Below are 20817 nucleotides of genomic sequence, written 5' to 3'. Positions count from 1 at the left end.
GCCAGGTGAGCTAGAGGGCACCGGGAGAAAGCCGGGATCCACCTCTTACCTCACTCTCCACCTCAGGACCACAGCTCCGCTGACGGTTGGCCGAATGGCTAACTAACGGTTGCTCTTTGACAATTATTCATTGTGGGAGGGGCCCAATGCAAAACTGACCAATGGCTGAGCAGGACCACTAACCGTCGCTCTTGGACAGTCATTCGCTTGGGGGAGGGGCCCACTGTGGAAGCTGACCAATGAAAGGCACGCAGCAACCGCCAGGTGTGCTAAGAGCTTCTGCAGAGCAGAACATGCTCTACTACAGAATCTGAGGTCCAGGATTTATCAAATAAAATTCTCTAGCAATGGAGTTGTTTACCTCTACAAACTTTGCACATTAGTGTCCAAGGGGCTTGCAAAATAAGATTTCATTTCATGGTGAGTGGGAACAATGCAAAAAAAGCAGTGAAAAAAACAAACGCACAAAGAACATTAATGAGAGTAAACCATTTATCGGTTCAATGTTCACTGTTTCAAAGACATATATTTTCTTTTCTCCCCTACAACCACCTACCTGAAAAAACTATACCAGAGAAAACGAAGATATAGAATCTGCACGGACAAGCTCTGACTTATAGTGAAGTTTAGTGGACTTTAGATTTTAACTACTTTAAAAAAAAATCCAAAATCTTTGACACAGAAAAACAACATCATATTTTATCCTGTGTCATTTTAAAATACACCATGCATTAAAATACTAACACTGAATGCATTAGATGAAGTAATGGAGTGACTTGCTAAAGTCTTATTGTCAATGAGAGGCAGGGCTGGAACATATTTTACAGTGTAAGCTTTTCCACTCCAGCTTATACTGCTGCTGCTGCTGCTGCTAAGTCACTTCAGTTGTGTCCGAGTCTGTGCGACCCCATAGACAGCAGCCCACCAGGCTCCCCTGTCCCTGGAATTCTCCAGGCAAGAACACTAGAGTGGGTTGCCATTTCCTTCTCCAATGGATGAAAGTGAAAAGTGAAAGTGAAGTCGCTCAGTCGTGTCCGACCCTTAGCGACCCCATGGACTGCAGCCTACCAGGCTCCTCCGTCCATGGGATTTTCCAGGCAAGAGTACTGGAGTGGGGTGCCATTGCCTTCTCCGCCAGCTTATACTAAAGAGTGTAAAATGCTAAACTTTCAGTAGGTCAGAACTACCAGTGCTACTGGTGAGCACAGCCCACTAGAAGGAAATCAGGGGAAAGGTGAAATCTTATATAGCTAAAATGTAGCTAAAAATTTCAATAAACATAGGTTAGAGCTGATTTACAGTTCGGTTGAGGGGGAAAAAAAAAAAAGAAGTGTTCCTTCAACTGGCTCTATGAGGTACCATTCTATTCAACTGAAATTTACTGTGCTCACAAGGGACTGTAATGGGCACTGAGAGGTGCTTATTCACATGGATTTTAAAATTTTAGAGGAAGAAAGAGATATGCACCTTAATTACTACAATGAGAGGCAGACACAATGTGTGCCCAAGTGATCTCTAAGCCAAGTGCTATGGGAACATCCCTGAGGAAGACAGATAAATTCTTAATCCCTCTTCCTAAAGGAAAAGCCCTCTAAAGGAAGGGTTCCCTCTTCACTCTCCACCCCACACCATATCATGGACAGAGACAACTGCTTGTCTAGGTAGTATATCTGGGAAAACATGCAACCTGGAGCCAGAAGACCTGAGATTATCATAGACATCTCTCTTATAAGATATATGACCTCAAGCAAACCACCTCTGCATGCTGCTACCCAGGGTGTGTCTCCTGTAGGAGCCACCACACTCGAAACTTCCAATGAAGCTTACAATGAAGGATAGCATGAAGCATTTTTTAGAAAAGTGATGTGCAGAGCCTATAACTTGAAATAAAAACACACGAGCTTCAGTTTTTAAGACCTGCAAGTGTGCTCTACAGGACACAAATGTCACAAGGAAAACTAACTATGAAGCACTGAAGCAAAACCTCATGGTAACTGTTGTCCTAACTTCATTAATTCACCATAAGAATGACTTTGCTGCCCATATTCCAGTAAGTTTTTGCCAAAGTAAATGTCTGACTGTGAAAATGGAATGCTAGTCAGAATGTAGCACTTGTCTGGTACTTCAAATAAAATTTTATACAGTCATTATTAAAAATAAAAAACATCAACTAAAGACTGAGGAAAATGCAGAACTATTTTAATACATAAAAATAAGGCACTAGATTTCACTAACAAATTGTTTGGAAAAGAAATGAGATAGAAAGTGAAAAATTAAGTAAGAAATTAGTTAGGAAAATTATGGACATTCACCATAGTATTACTAATTCAAAGTTCATAATTAAGATGATACTAGAAAGCTCAATTATGCTGTTTGAAAAATTAAGAATGAAATTAGAAAATTTAATTAAAATTCAGTTCTCTTATTTCAAGGGGGAGGGGAAAATAGTTAAAACATAACACACAAAGTGAAAACAACACAGTCTACTTAGAGAAAGGGACGTTACAGTCAAATGGTAAAGTTGAAAATTTCTTTTCCAAAGCAACTTCAAGAGTTCCTGTTGGTTTCTCTCTTCTAATCTGCTCCCTATACATTAACATCTTTTTAAAAATTACTGTCACCATAACAATGACAAGGAGCCTAAGAATGTTATTTGATTTCCTGCAACTTAAAACAAAGGGAAAAACTTTTAAAGCCAAAGAAAGTCCTATTAATCCCCACATCAACTTGAGGGCATTACACTCTTCTACTTCAATGAAATAAGATCTCTCTAGTCAATAAAGAATGCCACAAACAGAGCAAGGAGGCACTCTCAGAAATGGGATCCTAGCATAAACTTGAATGCTCATTACATGCTTATAAAATCCTCACCCTGAAAGAAAAAAGCAAAACCTAAACCCTCACAAATAGACTATTTCAATTTAATTTTATTATGAAAACAACAGGAAATGGCAGCAGGGTATTTGATAAGCTCAATTAGCAGAAGGCTCAAATGAAGTGATGACATACCATTATGACCTCAGGGGTTAAAGATGCAATTTTCCATCTGGTGAAATCTAGATTTCTACTTCGAATGCTGACACCACCTGCTGTATGCTATTAGGCATTATCTTGAGCAGTCCCTAAGCATTTTGCTTATAACAGGTACATCCTCAAGTTTTTTTCTTACGTCACTCTGCAATATAATTGCTTCCCCATGAACAGAAATCAAAAATAAATTCTATATAATGGCTTGTTCAAAACAGGCATTAAAAGCCATCCTAACGCATTCATTTACTATTCACAGTAATAGTAAAAATATTATCATTTATCTTCTAAGTCACAAATGATATTATGCCATTATTTTCTATACACCTAAGAATTATTCCAACCAAAGGCTCTTTTTGTATGTTCTCAATTAACAGTCTCCTACTACTAAAATGGATATTTTGGGCATGTCTGATAAGAATTAGGTCTATAGAACATTCTTAACAAAATGAAAATTCATTGTATTTTTAAACTTGATAAGCTTCCTTGGGTGAGACTGTGGTAAACAATTAAAAAATGTTTTTTTACATACCAAGTTCAAGGAGCTCATTTCTCAGTGTTCAGACCCTTAGATACACTTAATTAGGCTCTGAAAGTTGTTCTTATACTCTGAATAAAGGATTCCATTCGCCAGTGATTAACCAAAGAGGGCACAGTTATTTTCATTAGATCTGATTAGGTCTCTATCCTGTCATGTAACACATTTGCTAGCACACACACTCACATTCACACTCCCCTATAAATAAACTACAGATACAGGTTCAGATAGACCAGTCTTGCGATTTCATTGGGAACAGTCAACAGTGTAGCAATGAATAGTCACAACTGTTTAACATTTATTTTCCAAGCTATTACTAATTTTTTCTAGAAAACTTCACCTTTCTGTCATCTGCACCTCCTCTCTAAGCAACTTCACCAAGTACCCCATGTTGATCCAGTACTTCTCAAGTATTTGGTAGGTGTACAGGCTTCTCCCTCATTAAAACTAATCCTCCAGGTTATTTTGCTTTCTTCAGTGTTCCAGAAATGGGAGCACGTAGCATACATAACTCAAAACTTACTTGGCTTTCTGAATCCACACACAGTAGTCTGAGATGTAGAGATCATTTAGAATATAAGCTGGGTCATTTTCCTGAAAAATTTTGTGAATGTCCAGTAAACACTTTAAAACTGCACCTTTCCCTAAAAGGAAATTGAAAAAAATAAAATTATCCTCAAGAAAAAAGATCTGATTTTTTTTAACAGAAATTCACATACTGAGGAGTAACACATGTATAGCAGCTCAGAGTTTTAATCATTTTTAAATATTTTTCATATTCTTTTATTGCAGGATATCATATCAATATCATTAACTCCAAACCTCTTTATTTCTTTCCTGAAGAATTATAGAAAAGTCTTTATACTCTATTGTTATAGTCGATTAATTACTGTTACCATAAAAACACTGTAAGATATGACAAGATACATTAAATAACAAGGAGAGAAGTTATCATAAGTAAATGAATATTTAAATGTATTATAGCTTTAATTAGATAATGTTTCTCTAATTCAAGCTTTCAAAATACCATGGAAAATTATATTTTCAAATGTCTCTATTTCTTAAATCAATATTGTTTGTCAAGGAATTACCTAGAACAAACTTAAATTTTTCCACCTTAAAGAACTGAAGAAAACTCAGACTGAAAAATATAAAATATCATAACTCTACTTCAAAAACAAACTGACAAAATCACTTGCTAAAAAGGTATCAAGTATCGAAGTCTTGTCCAACTTAATTACTTCTTCCTGTTTGTTCAGTTCCATTCAGTTCAGTCGCTCAGTCGTGTCCAGTTCTTTGCGACCCCATGAACCGCAGCACGCCAGGCCTCCCTGGCCATCATCAACTCCAGGAGTTTAATCAAACTCAAGTCCATTGAGTTGGTGATACCATTCAACCATCTTATCCTCTGTCAACCCCTTCTCCTCCTGCCCTCTATCTTTCCCAGCATCAGGGTCTTTTCAAATGAGTCAGTTCTTTGCATCAGGTGGCCAAAGTATTGGAGTTTCAGCTTCAGCATCAGTCCTTCCAATGAACATTCAGGACCGATTTCCTTTACAATGGACTGGCTGGATCTCCTTGCTGTCCAAGGGACTCTCAAGAGTCTTCTCCAACACCACAGTTCAAAAGCATCAATTCTTCGGCGCTCAGCTTTCTTTATAGTCCAACTCTCACAGCCATATGACTACTGGAAAAACCACAGCTTTGACTAGACGGACCTTTGTTGACAAAGGTCTGCTTTTTAATATGCTGTCTAGGTTGGTCATAACTTTTCTTCCAAGGAGCAACTGTCGTTTAATTTCATGGCTGCAGCAACCATCTGCAGTGGTTTTGGAGTTCCAAAAAATAAAATTCTGTCACTGTTTCCACTGTTTCCCCATCTATTTGCCATGAAGTGATGGGACCCGATGCCATGATTTTAGCTTTCTGAATGTTGAGTTTTAAGCCAACTTTTTCACTCTCCTCTTTTACTTTCATCAGAGGCTCTTTAGTTCTTCTTTGCCTTCTGCCATCAGGGTTATGTCATCTGCATGTCTGAGGTTATTGATATTTCTCCCAGCAATCTTGATTCCAGCTTATGCTTCATCCAGTCCAGCATTTCTCATGATGTACTCTGCATATAAGTTAAATAAGCAGGGTGACAATATACAACCTTGACGTACTCCTTTTCCTGTTTGGAACCAGCCTGTTGTTCCACATCTGGTTCTCACTGTTGCTTCTTGACCTGCATACAGATTTCTCAGGAAGCAGGTCAGGTGGTCTGGTATTCCCATCTCTTTAAGAATTGTCCACAGTTTGTTGTGATCAACACAGTCAAAGGCTTTGGCATAGTCAATAAAGCAGAAATAGATGTTTTTCTGGAACTCTCTTGCTTTTTCGATGATCCAACGGATGTTGGCAATTTGATCTCTGGTTCCTCTGCCTTTTCTAAATCCTGATTGTTAAATGAACCTAATTTTAACCCAAACCCAAACCTACAAAAGGAACCTTTCACAACTCAACAACAACTCTCTAGGTGTTCCAAACTTCAAGATAGTCCCTGAAATTTATCAACTATAAGGCAAATTACTAAATCTACAGTAGTAGCACTTTCTTTGATCTGTGAAATACAGCATTTTCAGTTTAATTGCTTTATTCTTATCTTTATAGGCCTAAAATATGAAAATACTGTCTACTGATTTCGTGAAAACACTGGATGTGCTTTCACTGACATTTCCCACCTGACTTTTAGACATGATAAAAGCATCATGAGCTACCTAATAACACTTCAAGATGCCAAAATTGCAGCCACTAAATTTTTAGCACAATTAACCCTAGAAACTAAGCTTCGAGACAGCAGGGACTTCTATTTTTTTCAGTGGTTAATCCTCAGTACCTAGAACAGAACCCCATAGCAGCAGATTTTTTATTTAAGTATTTTAATGATGAATGAATGACACAGTAATCGCCTGCTTTGTTGCTGTTTAGTTGCTAAGTCATATCCAACTCGTTTGTGACCCCATGGACTGTAGCCCGCCAGGCTCCTCTGACCATGGGATTTCCCAGGGAAGAATACTGGCGTGGGTTACCATTCCTTCTCCAAGGGATCTTCCTCCAGGGATTAAACCTGCATCTCCTGCATTGGCAGGCAGGTTCTTTACCACCAGCCACCAATCACCTGCTTAAACCCTTGCAATTTCGCCAATCACCTAGCCTCACACACCAAGCCCTGATGATTTTTCTCTGGAAGTACCTTTCAGAGCTACCCTTCCTCCACTACTTCCCAACAACCCATCCTCACTCATCCTAGATTATAAATTCTTCTGCACCCCTCAGGTTGCAGACTCTCTCCTGTCAAGCCCTCTCATACATTTTGATGCACTGTTTTCAAGTGGTTCCCTGCACTTGCTTGCAAGGCTCTATGGACCAGTCTGTGGCTTGATTGATTCCCCACATCTGGAAAGCCTTTACTTTTTCATTCCACCTAGTAGAATCCTAGCCTGCCTTCACAGCTCAGTTCAAGTCTTCCTCCTTCAGGAGGCCTGGACTGACTTCCCCAAGTATCACAGTTATTGACTCAACCCTGCAAAGGAGAGAAGTGGAAAGAAAACACGGTTGATTCTCCCCATAACCTCCCTTGCTCATTTCAAAGAAAGAGAAACTGAGGCTCAAGGACCGTAAGATACAGTGCCCTTGAGTGGAGGATCTAAATTCTGATCATACTGACTCCAGAAGCTACCCACTGTGCTCTGCTACCCATGCATTCTTGGCCCATTTGGTTATATCACATTTTTATTATTCAATAGTTAAGGGGGTACTAAATTCAAAACAGAGACCATGTCTTTTTCAAAAGTGTTCATGATTTATGTGGCTTCCTTATATGCAAAGGGAAAGAATGTCAACAAATATTTCACTGCTCAATGGGTTAAGAGAAATAAATACTTAGAAGGCCTAAAACTACATTTGGTTAAGTCAAGGTCTTTGTGTCTTATCAAAGTGGCCCAGGGTTACTGTATCTAATAAGGAGTGTGGATCTCCATCTCCCCACCACCACAGACCTATTTTAATTACAAAGTAGGTAACCTTGAAGGCTAAGTTTGAAGACAGGAGGAAGGAGCCAAATCATAACTCACAGAACTGATGAAACCAAGTTAGTCATGTTATTCAAACAGGAAAAAATCAAGGGAGAACTAACGAAACTATGAGAATTTTGGGAAACAGTTTAAATTGCAACAGAGAAAAAAATTGTCAGGGCAAGCATATGCCAAGTTCTTACTTTCCCTCCCTCTCTTGTTCGGGGGGTCGGGCTGGGGACACGGAGTTTTATGACAACTACTGACTTAAAGGTTTCAAAGTCAACCAAAAAAACATTCACTTGAACCTTACATAAGCTCCTCTACGGCATGATGCCCCAGAATACTGCCTCTCAATACGACATGCCCTGCTAATACAAGAGAGTTAATAGAAAATGCAGGATTTGGAGCTAGGTTGCCTTAGATGGTAAAGAATCTGCCTGCAGTGCAGGAGACCCAGGTTTAATCCCTAGGACAGGAAGATCCCCTGGAGAAGGGAATGGTAACCCACTCCAGTATTCTTGCCTGGAGAATTCCATGGACAGAGGAGCCTGACGGGCTACAGTCCACAGGATCGCAGTCAGACACAAATGAGCAACTAACACTTTCTTCTTTCTCATAGAAAATAATTCAGTGAGTGAAGAAAAGGGGTAGGTATGCCAGCTTGCAGGGTGGCATATAAAGGAGCAGAGACTTAAAATGGGGTGGGTTAAGGGAACAACAGAAAGAGACCATTTAGATGGAGCGACAGTTCTAGTAGGGAAACAGGGGGAGTAAACAGATGAGTCTGGCAGAAGTGAGACTGTGACAAGGAAGAGAATATGAAGGTGATCAGGCAGGACTGTGGGGACAAGACCTAAAGGTAACTGTGGGCAGTAGTGATAAAAGACCCTACACACCAGAGATTTTTCTGAAAAAGAGTGTGGAATTAAGGTCACATGTTTAATGGGAATTCATTGCAACCATTACCTAATGAAATTATAGGAGTTCTCTTCCACTTACTAGATGGGATGCTGATTCACAAATCACTGAATAAAGCAAATTAAATAATTTTTTAAAAGAAATTTCCTAGTTTCATTTAACAGACATGCCTAAAGTGAGGTTGCCCCTTGCTAGGGGTCACAGGCAAGTCCAAATCTTCCAGTTATCACAAAATAATAACAATAATGATAGCAATGACCAAAGAAATTAACTTTTAAAATTTAAAGTGAAGTTACACTGTACTTATGTTCTGATCTCTATTTTCTTTCTTTAAAAAAAAAAAAAAGACAAATATACATGGGAAAAAATCTTAAGCATGAACACACTCATATTTCTATAGTCACTGAACAAATATGTGGGAGTCTGATGTGTGTCGGGCATTGTTTCACACATGGGATTACAGTTGTTTATTTTTCTTTAAACTTTCCCCTATTTTTTTAAAAATATAGTTCATACTTACTTTAATTTTATAGTTCATAACTATGTATAATCTTATTGCAATAAGAGCGAATTCTACAGAGATTCACAGGCCAATCACATTAGGCATGACTAGGACATTCAAAAACTACCTCATATATTGATGTACCTCATATATGGATGCAACTTCACTGATCTTGTAAGTTTGAGGTTTTTTTACAGCTTAAGATTATTTGCTATTTTACATGCAGCAGTATTCTTAAAGGCAACAGAGCCCTGGATATTCTCTTGAAGCAGAACTCACTGAGGGACACCGTGACAACTTGAACTTCTCCCACTGCTCAAGGCTATCATGGCATCTCCATGGACACAGAAATAACTTTCCCCTATTTTCAAAATTCTCCACAATAAACATTTAGTAATTTACCAAAATTCAGATATTCCTGACTACATAGCTAACCTTTGAAATATTGACAAAGAATGTTAAAATTTTTTAATTCCTATTTCAGTCTTCTTTACCTTGTATTTTTGAACAATAGACAAGCAACATTTAGATCAGGTGATTCTAGAAAATCACATGTGAGGCAGTTTTAGGCATTCTTTCAAAGTTTATGTTTTCATTGTAAGTCTTATTCAAACTACTTTTGCAGTGTGCTATGTGACAAATAAGCTAAAAGGCAACTAGGCTACTGGCAGCTGCCACTCTAGAACCAAAAGCACATTAAAACCATCCTGCCCCCAACAATGTATACTGTTACTCCAAGGACATATTTGATCCCATGTATTCCTACTAAATCACCATAGGTGACTGCAGCATCATAGCCAAGAAGCTTGGGAAGCATGCACTTTTTTTTTCTTCTCTGTTTTACATCTCTTACACTGACTGCTCTTTCTCTCAAGTTGCCAAACACTTACCAAGAGCTATGAGCAAAGGAAAAAGCTGGTCCATCTTCAGACTGTCACACGACCAGTGGCTAGAAGTGGACTCAATGTACCTGCCTTCTGTGGGGCTGTAGCTAGTCATGGGCTAGTTATACAACATATGGAGCTAAAAAATTGTTCAGACCTAAATCCAAAAGAATCATTTCTGCTGCAAGGCACTGCAGATGAGTGACCATTTTCCACCAGTTCACTGTCTGGCCTGGAGCACGATAAAGCAGGTACCTTGCATAGTAACCACAGTAACTAATTTCATTGCAGTGATACACTAACAGACCTCTCCGAAGAGCAGGGATTCTCTATGCTCGCCTGGTCCTCAGTGAAGCCAACTCTTTCCATGGAGGAAAGACTTTTGACACCAAGATTTCTCTAAGAGTTTTAAATCAGTGAAGGGACTTCAAAACTAGAAATATGGCACAAGTTCCATGCACGTTTCACTTCTGGGAAAATGACTATCTAATGACCACAGAGAAACACAACACCACCAACAACAAACGCATGATGGTAACAATCAGGTGGGCAGGAAACAGTATTTAACACAGTCTCTGGCTATGCATTCTCCAGCTTTCCTTTAACGGGAATGTAAACTAAGAACAATATGCTTTCCTGTTCTGGACAGATGTGGCATCTCAGGTTAACACATCTTAAACCAGAGACAAGATTGAACTGTTCTAAATTAGAATCCATTGGCTATCTGAGATCCTCCTATTAGCTGACCAGGTTTGACTATAATCATTCAGTGACAGGCCAGCTCATGGTTGAAGGCTCTTAAGAAATGGCTCCCATCTCTAGATTAGAAGAATAGTGGATATTTTTACTGGCTAAAAGCCAGCATAGAAAAAATAATATAAATTGCTAACTCTATACAGTAAGAGCAGAATTTCTTTTCAACTCTTGGCACATTATAGCTATGATATGACTGCGGTTTTCTGGGTATAGTTCTGTCCTTTAAAGTTTTGAACCATACATAACAAGAAGCCAAAAAGAGTAAAGGAGAAAGAAATGGTGATTCAAAACATCTGAAGGAAAGCACTGGTTGCCCTTCACTTGTAAGAGCATCTCAAAATAAAGCCCAGCATGGCTATCATCTTAAAATGAGTAACTCAGTAGATGCCTGGCTAGAATTCTGGGATTTTGATGAGACCATATTATGAGGAGGGATAATTTATGAATTATCTTTAACATTGATTTTCAGAGATCACTGGGCCATAAAAAGGGATGACAGAAGAACTATATCAAAGTAATCAAAATGAAGAGAATCAAAGTGTGGGAATTTGCTTCAATAGCAGGCCTGTTAGAAAGTAGCATAAAGTCCCTAACAACACAAACATGAGTTAGTTTAACTTTATGAAAGCTTCTCAGTCTATTTAGTATTTTATCCTTAACTTCTTCAGATGCCATTTAAGCTCTTACACTTTTGAGTTGCAATAAAGAAACACATATTGGAAGCAATGATAGTTGTTATTTCAAGTACAAATTTATAGCCTTAAATCAATTTTTAGATGCCTTTTTGTTATTAAAATTACACATATTATCTCTATAGCCACAAATGAAATCAGCACAAAGCAAACATATACTTTGTAAATGTTCCCTTTGCCTAGAAAGCACAAACCTCAACCCAAATCTAATTTTCCATCAAGTCTCAACATGGGCCATGCTTCCTTAGGAATTGGCTGCCAACTAACTGCCCAACCCTACCCTCCTCCACCCAAGCTAGTTTGGGTTCTTTCAAAATGCCTGTCACACTGTCTGTTAATTAATAGCTACCCACCAAGTACTCTCTATATACTGCATCATTTAACCCTACTAGTTTGGTGCTTTCTTGCTCATTTCATAAAAGAGGAAACTGAGGCTCAGCTGAAGGTGTTAGCCAAGAACACAGCTTGGAAACAACAGCCATGATGAGCATAGGTATGTCTGTGTCCCAGCCACTACATAATACATAGTGTCACTATTTATCACCTTCTGTGGCAAACCTCTTGATGGGAAAGAACACAGCTTTTCATTTGTCTTCCAGGGTCTAAAACAATGTCTGGCAAATGGTAGGATCCTGTTCAGTAAAGGCACCTTACTAATGTAACCCAGAGTACACAAAATTTAAGTTTAAAACCACTTGGTCAGATTGCTCAGTTAACTTGTACTAATTACAACACCTTTGTGATCTGTACCCAAAAGTCAAGGTGTCCTGACAGATGTGTGGTACACAACATGTTTACCTTCCCTTTTTATTTCTATTCCCAACAAGAAAAGGATGTAGCTGTGCCAACTTTCTTGTACCACCACACCATCTGAAGTTCAAATAAAGAATTTAACCCAAGGCTGCTTTTTGCCTTTTCTGCTCTAACAATCTCTGCTAGATTCACTGGTTTGAAAGGACAGCCTTGACATTCACTCTATCCTCCTCTTTAAGTCACCTGTCAAAGCCAGCAGTTGTGTCAATGTAGAAATACATGGCCGGATGTCATCAAAATTACATAATGGCAGCATGACTAATTTCCATTTCTTTAGACAGTTAAGAGTGAGGCATCCAAGTTCAAGGTCAAACATTAAAAAAAAAAAATCCACCCAGTAAGTATAAAAGTAGACAGGTCAAGAAGCTGAACATGCTTAGAAAAAAAGCTCTTAGAACAGCTGCGATCTAGATCTGAATTTTTAAAAAAAATCCATAAGCATCTAAAACTTCTTAATTATGCAGATAAAATTGCATTTCAACTATTCTGTCATGAATATGGCATGGATCTCAATGCCTGGTAGCTCAATTTAAAATAAACTCTTTGTATTGCTGCTTTAATTAATATTATACTTCATTTTTCCCAGTAGATATTAGTATGAAAAGTTCTGACTTTTTTGTGTGTGTGTAATTAGCTTAGTTTCAAATTGGGAAAACTGGGACTGGACATGCAGTCAGAGAGAAGAAACACACAGGAAGAAAGACAACTGGATTTCTCAAATGGCATGTAAATGGGAAGAACAAACCCGGTCTGACCAGATTTACAAGTCCCTTTTGGTGACATTAGAAAATTAAGCAGAAAGAGAGGTAAGGCATCCGGGTTTTGTTGTGTTTGGATTTTCTAAGGTTTCTGGTCATAGTCATTTAGAGAATACAGGACCTCTACCTCCTCCCTACACCTCATCTTGGAACCTACACTGGGATGAGACCGAACCTAAAGTGTGATGGAAGGAACAGACACCTGGTACAAGGCATCACTGCAGCTGAACATGAGCTTGCTAAGTCGCTTCAGTCGTGTCTGACTCTTTGAGATCCCATGGACATAGCCCGCCAGGCTTCTCTGTCCATGAGATTTCCAAGCAAGAATACTGGAGTGGGTTGCCATGTTGTCCTCCAGGGCATCTTCCCAACCCAGGAATCGAACCTGTGTCTCCTGCTGTTCCTGCATTGCAGGAAGAATGGGTCCATCTCATCCTATAGGGGGAGAAAAACATGACAGGATGCCCATCAACACCGGCCACTATTTAGGATGGAAGGCAGCCAAAGACCTTGGCTCACTTGGAAAGGGCTCTCCTCCAACCCCAAATACAGCTGATCTTTGAACAATGACAGGGTTAATCTGGCCTTCGTATCTACAGTTTCACCCATCCACAGATTCAACCAACCATGGACAGTGGGGCGCTACAGTATTTTCTACTGAAGAAAAAAATTCACCTGTAAGAGGACCTGAAAGCGTCAGTTGCTCAGTCGCGTCTGACTGTTTGCAACCCCAAGGACTGTAGCCCACCAAGCTCCTCCGTCCATGGACTTCTCCAGGAAAGAAAACTGGAGTGGGTAGCCATTCCCCTCTTCAGGGGATCTTTCCAACCCAGGGATCAAACCTGGGTCTTCCACACTGCAGACAGATTCTTTACTGTCTGAGCCACCAAGGAAGCCCATAAAAGGACCTGCCCATGTTCAAAGTCAAGTTTGTTCAAGGGTCAACTTCATATGTACTTATAGCAAGGGGAGGCAAATTTTTTCTCTAAAGAGCCAGAGAGTAAATATTTTGCTTTGCAGGCCACATGATCTGTTGCAGCTACTCAACTCTGCCATTATATCACAAAAGCAGCCATAAACAACACCCCAGTGAATGAGGACGACTATGTTCCAATAAAGCTTCATTTATGGGCACTAAAATTTGAAGTTCATATAATTTACGTGTGTCATGAAATGCTATTTTTGTTTTGAATTTTTTCAACATTTGAAGATGTTAAGATATTATCTTAAGGGACTATTTCTCCTTTGTATATTGTAAATACTTATATTTTGTATTTTTGTCTTATCATTCCTGTTACACGATAAACTCAAGAGCCAAAGCCAAGTCATATATATCCTCATAATTCTTTCCTGATTCTCTTTTAATGTCTTGCACAGAGAAGGGACTTGATTTGTGTCTGTTGAATAAATATCTGCTTGCTTGTTATTTTTCAGTATTAATTTCTATTTAAAGGAACCCTAATTGCAAAAATATAATTCTTCCATGATTTCCAGATAACATACAAGTATTTATTATTCAGTATACTTCATCTGGGCTTCCTTGGTGGCTCAGACAGTAAAGAATCCACCCGCAATGAGGGAGACCTGGGTTTGATGCCTGAGTTGGGAAGATACCCTGGAGGAGGACATGGCAACCCACTCCAGTATTTTCTCCTGGAGAATCCGATGGACAGAGGAGCCTGGGGGACTATAGTCCATGAGGTCACAAAGTGTCAGACAAAACTGAATGACTAAGCACAGCACAGCACATACTTCATCTAGGTCTCAAAATTACCATGCCATGGGACTTTCACTCTTCAGGGTAAATAAAATATTTTCTCTTTGTTCTCCCAAATTTGTCTTAAATAAATACATTTTTCTACCTTTATCAGATCAGAAACTGTAGAAATTAACAAAAAATCTTATATAAATAGTATAGGAAATACCATGTAGATTTAAATATAAATACCATGTAGATTTAAATTTAAATACTTAAAAGATCAGCAGTGTATCTTGAGCTATTACCCACCCATAAGATACTTTAAGTGATTTCTTGGGGGGAGCAGAATAACCATAAGATCTTAATCAGTTATGGCAATTAAAAGCAATTTATTATTTGTAAACCATACAGGAAATGCTGCCCCCTAAAGAATATTCTTGGATTAGGAAATGGCAACCCACTCCAGTATTCTTGCCTGGAGAATCCCAGGGACAGAGGAGCCTGGTGGGCTGCCATCTATAGGGTCACACAGAGTCAGACACAACTGAAGCGACTTAGCAGAGAATATTTTAAGAGAACAAAGAATGCTTTATACAAATGTAATCTAGCAATTTCCAGGCAAGCAATCTAAAAAAATTTCAGTGATTAACAATATTTAATGATTAATAAGATACTTAGAGGAAATATGTGTCCGTGGAGTTGATCAGAATTTTATTTTCTTCCCTTTAATGTTCATGCTCATATACAATACCCTTCCATACAAAAGTATATGTATAAACCCCAAAATGCTGTGAGGATAAATAATATAGATAGGCAGTAAGAATGTGCCAATTTAAGACTGGGAACACAGATTTAGGCTCTGAGGAAGCGATGGAAGTAAAAGAAGTTTGCTCTGCCTTGTCGAAGAATCCCGGAAGAGCAAGGCAGAAGATCGGCACACAGGGACTTCCCAGGGGAATCCTACACTCTCCTTCACGTGTCCCAGCTGCAGGTCACACTCTCCAGGGCTCCAGAGTCCCTCCTTTCTTAGGCTGGTTGGCATGTAAGGCAGCAGTCAGCAAAAGCAGATACCAACACAGCTTCAAATATCTGGTCTGAATTCCATGCTACTGAAATTGACTGAAAGCGCTACAGTTGCTCCATTCTTCAAAATGTTTTAACTGTGACAGGGAATTGACTAAGAAAGGAAAAGTTCAAGAACAATTTAGAATGAAGAGAGAAACAGAAAGAAATATCGTCTCCTGACTGGAGAGCAGGAGATTAAGTGATCATATTAGGGAAGCAGAGAAATCAATTCTGAAGACCAGTTGACTCAAGCAAAACTGTCAACTAATTTTAGAGGCTGTAGGGTAACTGAAGAACAGAGAAACCTGGTGTGCTAAAGTCCATGGGGTCGCAAACAGTCAGACACGACTTAGCAACGGAACAACAAGGGCAAATCACAGGGTCAGAGAGCCTATCAATTCCCAAGTTGCACTGATGAAACAGATGCTCATCTATAAACTGTCTCATGCCCCTCACTCACAATATTTAGAATACTTCCCTCCACCCTGCTCTGCAATACTACCGGTCCTTCAAGTCCCAATTCAAACCTCTAGTCCTGAATGAAGCTTTCTCTGATCCCTAACGAAACATCACCTCTCCCTGTTTTGAAACCACTCAGTCAGCATTTCCTGTAAGGTGCTTACCACTGTCTACTCTGTCTTTAATGTTTGTGATGGACATCTCAGCTCCCTTATTCATGCAGATGTTCCCCAAATACAGTCCGTGAACCTAATTCAGCTTTCTGCTGTGCTTCATATGGGCACTTTGTACATAATAAACAGCTTTATAGTAGGTACTGACAAAATACCTACTGAATGAATAACTTAACAGATGAACACACTAACCAATGAACAAGTACTTTAGAGCAACAGGAAACTGAGGAGGAGCCGAGAATCAGAAGTCAAACAAGGCAGAAGCTCTTCTGCAGGAAATGACATGTTATACATGACTTAAAGCTCAGCCAGTTTTCCTGGCTTTATATTATCATCCACTATATTTCTCCTTTGAACTACTTATTACAAAATGTAATTTTTTAAAAACCTGATAGCTGTGTTATTCTAGGACCCCAATAGAATTTTAAGTTCTCCCAGTGCAAGTCATGTCCCACCTGCTTACTCCAAGATCTCCAGACCCAGCTCAGCATCTTCACATAGCAAGTGCTCAACAAATACTTGTTGAATAACCCTCAAAATCATTTCATATAAGGCCCATAAGAAAGAACAATTAAAAGGTCTAATAGTTCTTTTAAATGTCCATAATTGAGAAGCCACAAAAATTAAGTGCAGATAACTGTAAACATTGAAAACTAGTGATTTCATCTTCTAGTTTTCAAGTTAGGATAATTTTTAAAATTCAATAAAAAGAAGCTGGGATCTCTCTGGTAGCCCAGTGGCTAAGACCTCGAGCTCCCAATGCAGGGGACCTGGGTTCAAGTCCTGCCTGGGGAACAAGATCCCACATGCTACAATGCTGCACAGTCTAATTAATTAATTAATTATTTTAAAAAAGAAGCATTTGGATACTGGACTAAAGAGAAATGAAATGCTAAAAATAAACTCATCTTCCAGGTTGCATGAGGTCTCAGAGCTCACATAATACACTTGCCATAGTTCTGTTTCTTAAACAACCATTTGCCTTAAAGGAAAAGATCAGCCCTAAGCCATTTACTATGGCTCTTTTCTTTCACATGGATTGTGCTATTCTATCTATTCACAGAAGAGGTTAGTAAAGCTGTCATTTCAGTCATTTCTGAAAAAATGATTAGCCCAGTAAGACTAATATGTAAGGGCTATTAATTACATGAAATAATGCCAGCTTTTACTTGGTAACAATAACTAATCGCCAGAAGGCTATTTCTTAGGTTATAGTCTGCCCACAGAACTACCAGACATCAGATCTCAAATGTTCACAGAAGGGTAGGTTTCTTGTTAGACCTAAAAACAAAACAGAACCTGAAATAATAACTTCAAACATGCATTTTTACTAGTCAAAAATTTTATATAATGGTCTGAACAAAGAGTACTATGTTTTCTAAAAAATGGTGAATAAATTTAAATTGAAAACACAGACATATAGGGGTTAAGACTCCAGATTCTTTTTTAAAAATAACTTTTTATAAAGGAAGATCACAACATGTACAAAGAGAAAAACCAGGGTGGAGAACCCCCAAGTACTCATTACCCAGCTTCAGCAAGGACCAACTCATGGCCAGAATTGTCTCCTCCATACCCTCCCACTTTCCGCCAACCCACTGTGGATTATTGTAAAGTCAATCCCAGTTTCATAAAATTTCCTTTACTATAACTATTTCAACACTTCAAAGGGCACAGACTTAAGGGTCAGGCAGACCCAGCATCCAATCCAGGCTCCACCAACTCCTAGCTGAATGAGCCTGGGAAACTGAACTGAACTTCCCTGAGACTGTCTTCTATCCGTGAGATGGAGACTGACACCCAACGTCTCAGGAAGACAGTGTGGATGTAATGAGGAACTGAGCCTCGTGCTGGCACACAGGAGTCACCAAGGTGCTGTGGCTAGAACAATTACTGTGCTAGCACATTAAGACAGGACTCTGTGACTCATTTCCAGTGTGGTTCACAAAGGACAAAATAGATATCAAGTATTTCATATTTTAAGAAGGGACGCTTAACCCTCTGTGCTCAACTCGTAAGACACTAGCCAAAAACTTGGTATGTCACCTCTGGACCAATATTCATCTCCAGGAATTTAAGGGTATCATGGTCCAGAAAATCTCTTCAGATAAGACGGTTGGGGTGCTATGGGATTTCTACCATCATTCATGAGGAAGGGAAAAAGGTGCTCTCCTGAAAGGGGATTTCTAAGGGGGCACCTTGGAGAGCATAAGATACCTGTCCTGGAAATTGTGGGGCACAAAGACTATTGTCTGACCCAAAACTGATAAAAGGCCCCCATGGAGAAGCAGGAAGGAGCAGCCTGTGGCTGAGTAGAGAGTAGCTCTGGAAGCAAGCAAGGCTCCCGCAGCAGGGGAAGGGGCCCCTCCCCACTGCTGGCTTCCCAACCTGAGGCAGGCCCAAGCTGGGGAAGGCAAGATTTATATTTTTAATCAAGTTCAAAGGGAACATTTTAAGTACTGAAATGAGACTTCTCTTATAATCTAAAGCAATATAAAAAGTTATAGAATATTTATCATATAGGATATATGTGTGTGATGTGATATTTATAGGATATATATTCCATCCATAAGCAATAAAAGAAACACTTCACAGAAAGGGCTTGAAGTGGGAACAGGGAGAAAAAATTAAGTTTTTTCCCTTTTACCCCTTGATGTTTAGCCCTTTCAATCTAACAGTTACATTATATGCTCAATAACCATACAAGAATGTGGAAGAAGAATAAAGAATGCCTTTAGAAAGATGAATGAAACACAGATAGTAGAATAAACAGTAAGTTGTATAAACAATGTATATAATCAAGTACTCAACTAGGTCATTTATAAAAACAATAAAATTTCTTAAGACATACTAGAAAATCACTCTCTTTTAATTCCTTTTTATCATTGATTTTCAGTGAACAATGGCAGCTAAGCGAAACTTCCATGAAGGATTCTTCCTACTCTTCTCAAAAGAATGGAGGAAGAAGTAAAAATTGCTAAAGATACAGGAACAGAGGGGGAAAACATGGGATGATCATGTGCCCCAAGATTATAGATTCAGACAGAGGAATTCCACATGCAAGGCCCGACATTGAGCACTAAAATAACACTTGAAAGGACAAAGTAGGTTTTCTTCTCTTAAAAGAATTTGAGTTATACGTACAGCAACAGTGAGTCTTCCAGGGGTGGGGAAGGTATAGCAGAGAGAATGTAAAATTGAAAACAGCCAAAGGCCCAGAAAAGAATTCTGTAAGGCCTCTGTGAAGTCAGGTAAAGCAAATGCATGGCTCTTTAAAAACTTAGCTCTCAGTCAGTCTGTAGATTCTGATACCAGCCTTCACATAAGATTTGCATTTCTTCTGGGGAAAGAGTTATTTATTACTTTCAACTCTGAAAGCACAACACTGACCTTCAGAATAAAAGTGTGATGGCTTTCTTGATTATAAGTAGGCATGAATTCATTCTCGGAAAACGTTAAATGCCAAACCAGCGAGACCTGCACTTAAACTATAAGGTGTCTGAACAACTGAGACTTTTCAATGGTATTAATGGCATCCTGGTGTCACCCACCAGTATGAACAAAGGTGTCAACCCTCATCCAGAGCTTGCCATCCCCATGGTTTAGGGCATGAACTCTAGACAACCTAGGTCTCTGTTTCAGCACTAACTAGCCACAACCCAAACAAGCCACAGAACATACTGTGCACGGATCATACAGGGTTGGGATTCATTTTCAGCAGGCTACCTCGGGTTTTCTGTTGCTATCACAACACAGCTGATAAGCCTTTTTTTTTTGTAGATAGATAATAATCTATTATCTATAATAGAAACTTATAGTCTAAACTTAAGTCTAAATGTTCAATTCCAACCTACTAAAACTGAGGAACTGACTACAGTGTAAGTCAAGGCAATCAAATTTATTTTTGGTTATGAATCACACAACTGATTACTTTTCAAATAAAAACCCGGAGAACTAGATTATTTAGCAGAATAAAAGAGCAAGAGAGAGTGTGTGTGTGCATGTGTGCGCACATGCTCATGCATGCTCATCCGTGCATGTGCACATGCACATGGGGGTTTTGCAAGTCTTCCATCTCAAAGCCACGATATAACAAGAAAATCACAACTGCATTCTCACTGTTTAAATCTATGAATAATGTGCAGATAATCTAGCATGACTTACACAAGAAATTAACTGTGACATGTACTCAAACTCAATAATCAGTCATTTACAGTAGATTGACTTTTCAAGATAATTTTTGCAGTTCAAAAAAAATATCTTGGGGACTTGCCTGGAGGTCCAGTGGTTAACACTCGCCTTCCAATGAAGGGAGTATGGATTTGATCCCTGGTCAGGGAGCTAGGATCCCACATGCCTCAGGGCCAAGAGACCAAAACATACAACAAAAGCAATACTGCAACAATTTTCACAAAGACTTTACAAACGGTCCACACCAAAAATATCTTTAAAAAAGTATCTTAGAAGGTAAAAAGAAA

General features: G+C 39.0%; 1 protein-coding gene across 1 annotated transcript in view; it reads right to left on the bottom strand.

Moving 5' to 3' along the window:
• SHQ1 (SHQ1, H/ACA ribonucleoprotein assembly factor) overlaps positions 1-20817 on the bottom strand; it is a 98696-nt gene that overhangs the window by 38169 nt on the left and 39710 nt on the right. Inside the window, exon 10 of the mRNA XM_027958164.3 lies at positions 4089-4209. Coding sequence (XP_027813965.2) covers positions 4089-4209 — 121 coding nt within the window. The remainder of the gene's footprint in view (positions 1-4088; positions 4210-20817) is intronic.

The sequence above is a fragment of the Ovis aries genome, chromosome 19, assembly GCF_016772045.2.
Source record: "Ovis aries strain OAR_USU_Benz2616 breed Rambouillet chromosome 19, ARS-UI_Ramb_v3.0, whole genome shotgun sequence".
Taxonomy (NCBI): domain Eukaryota; kingdom Metazoa; phylum Chordata; class Mammalia; order Artiodactyla; family Bovidae; genus Ovis; species Ovis aries.
The sequence above is the reverse complement of the archived record's forward strand: the minus strand, read 5'-3'. Positions and strand labels throughout refer to the sequence as shown.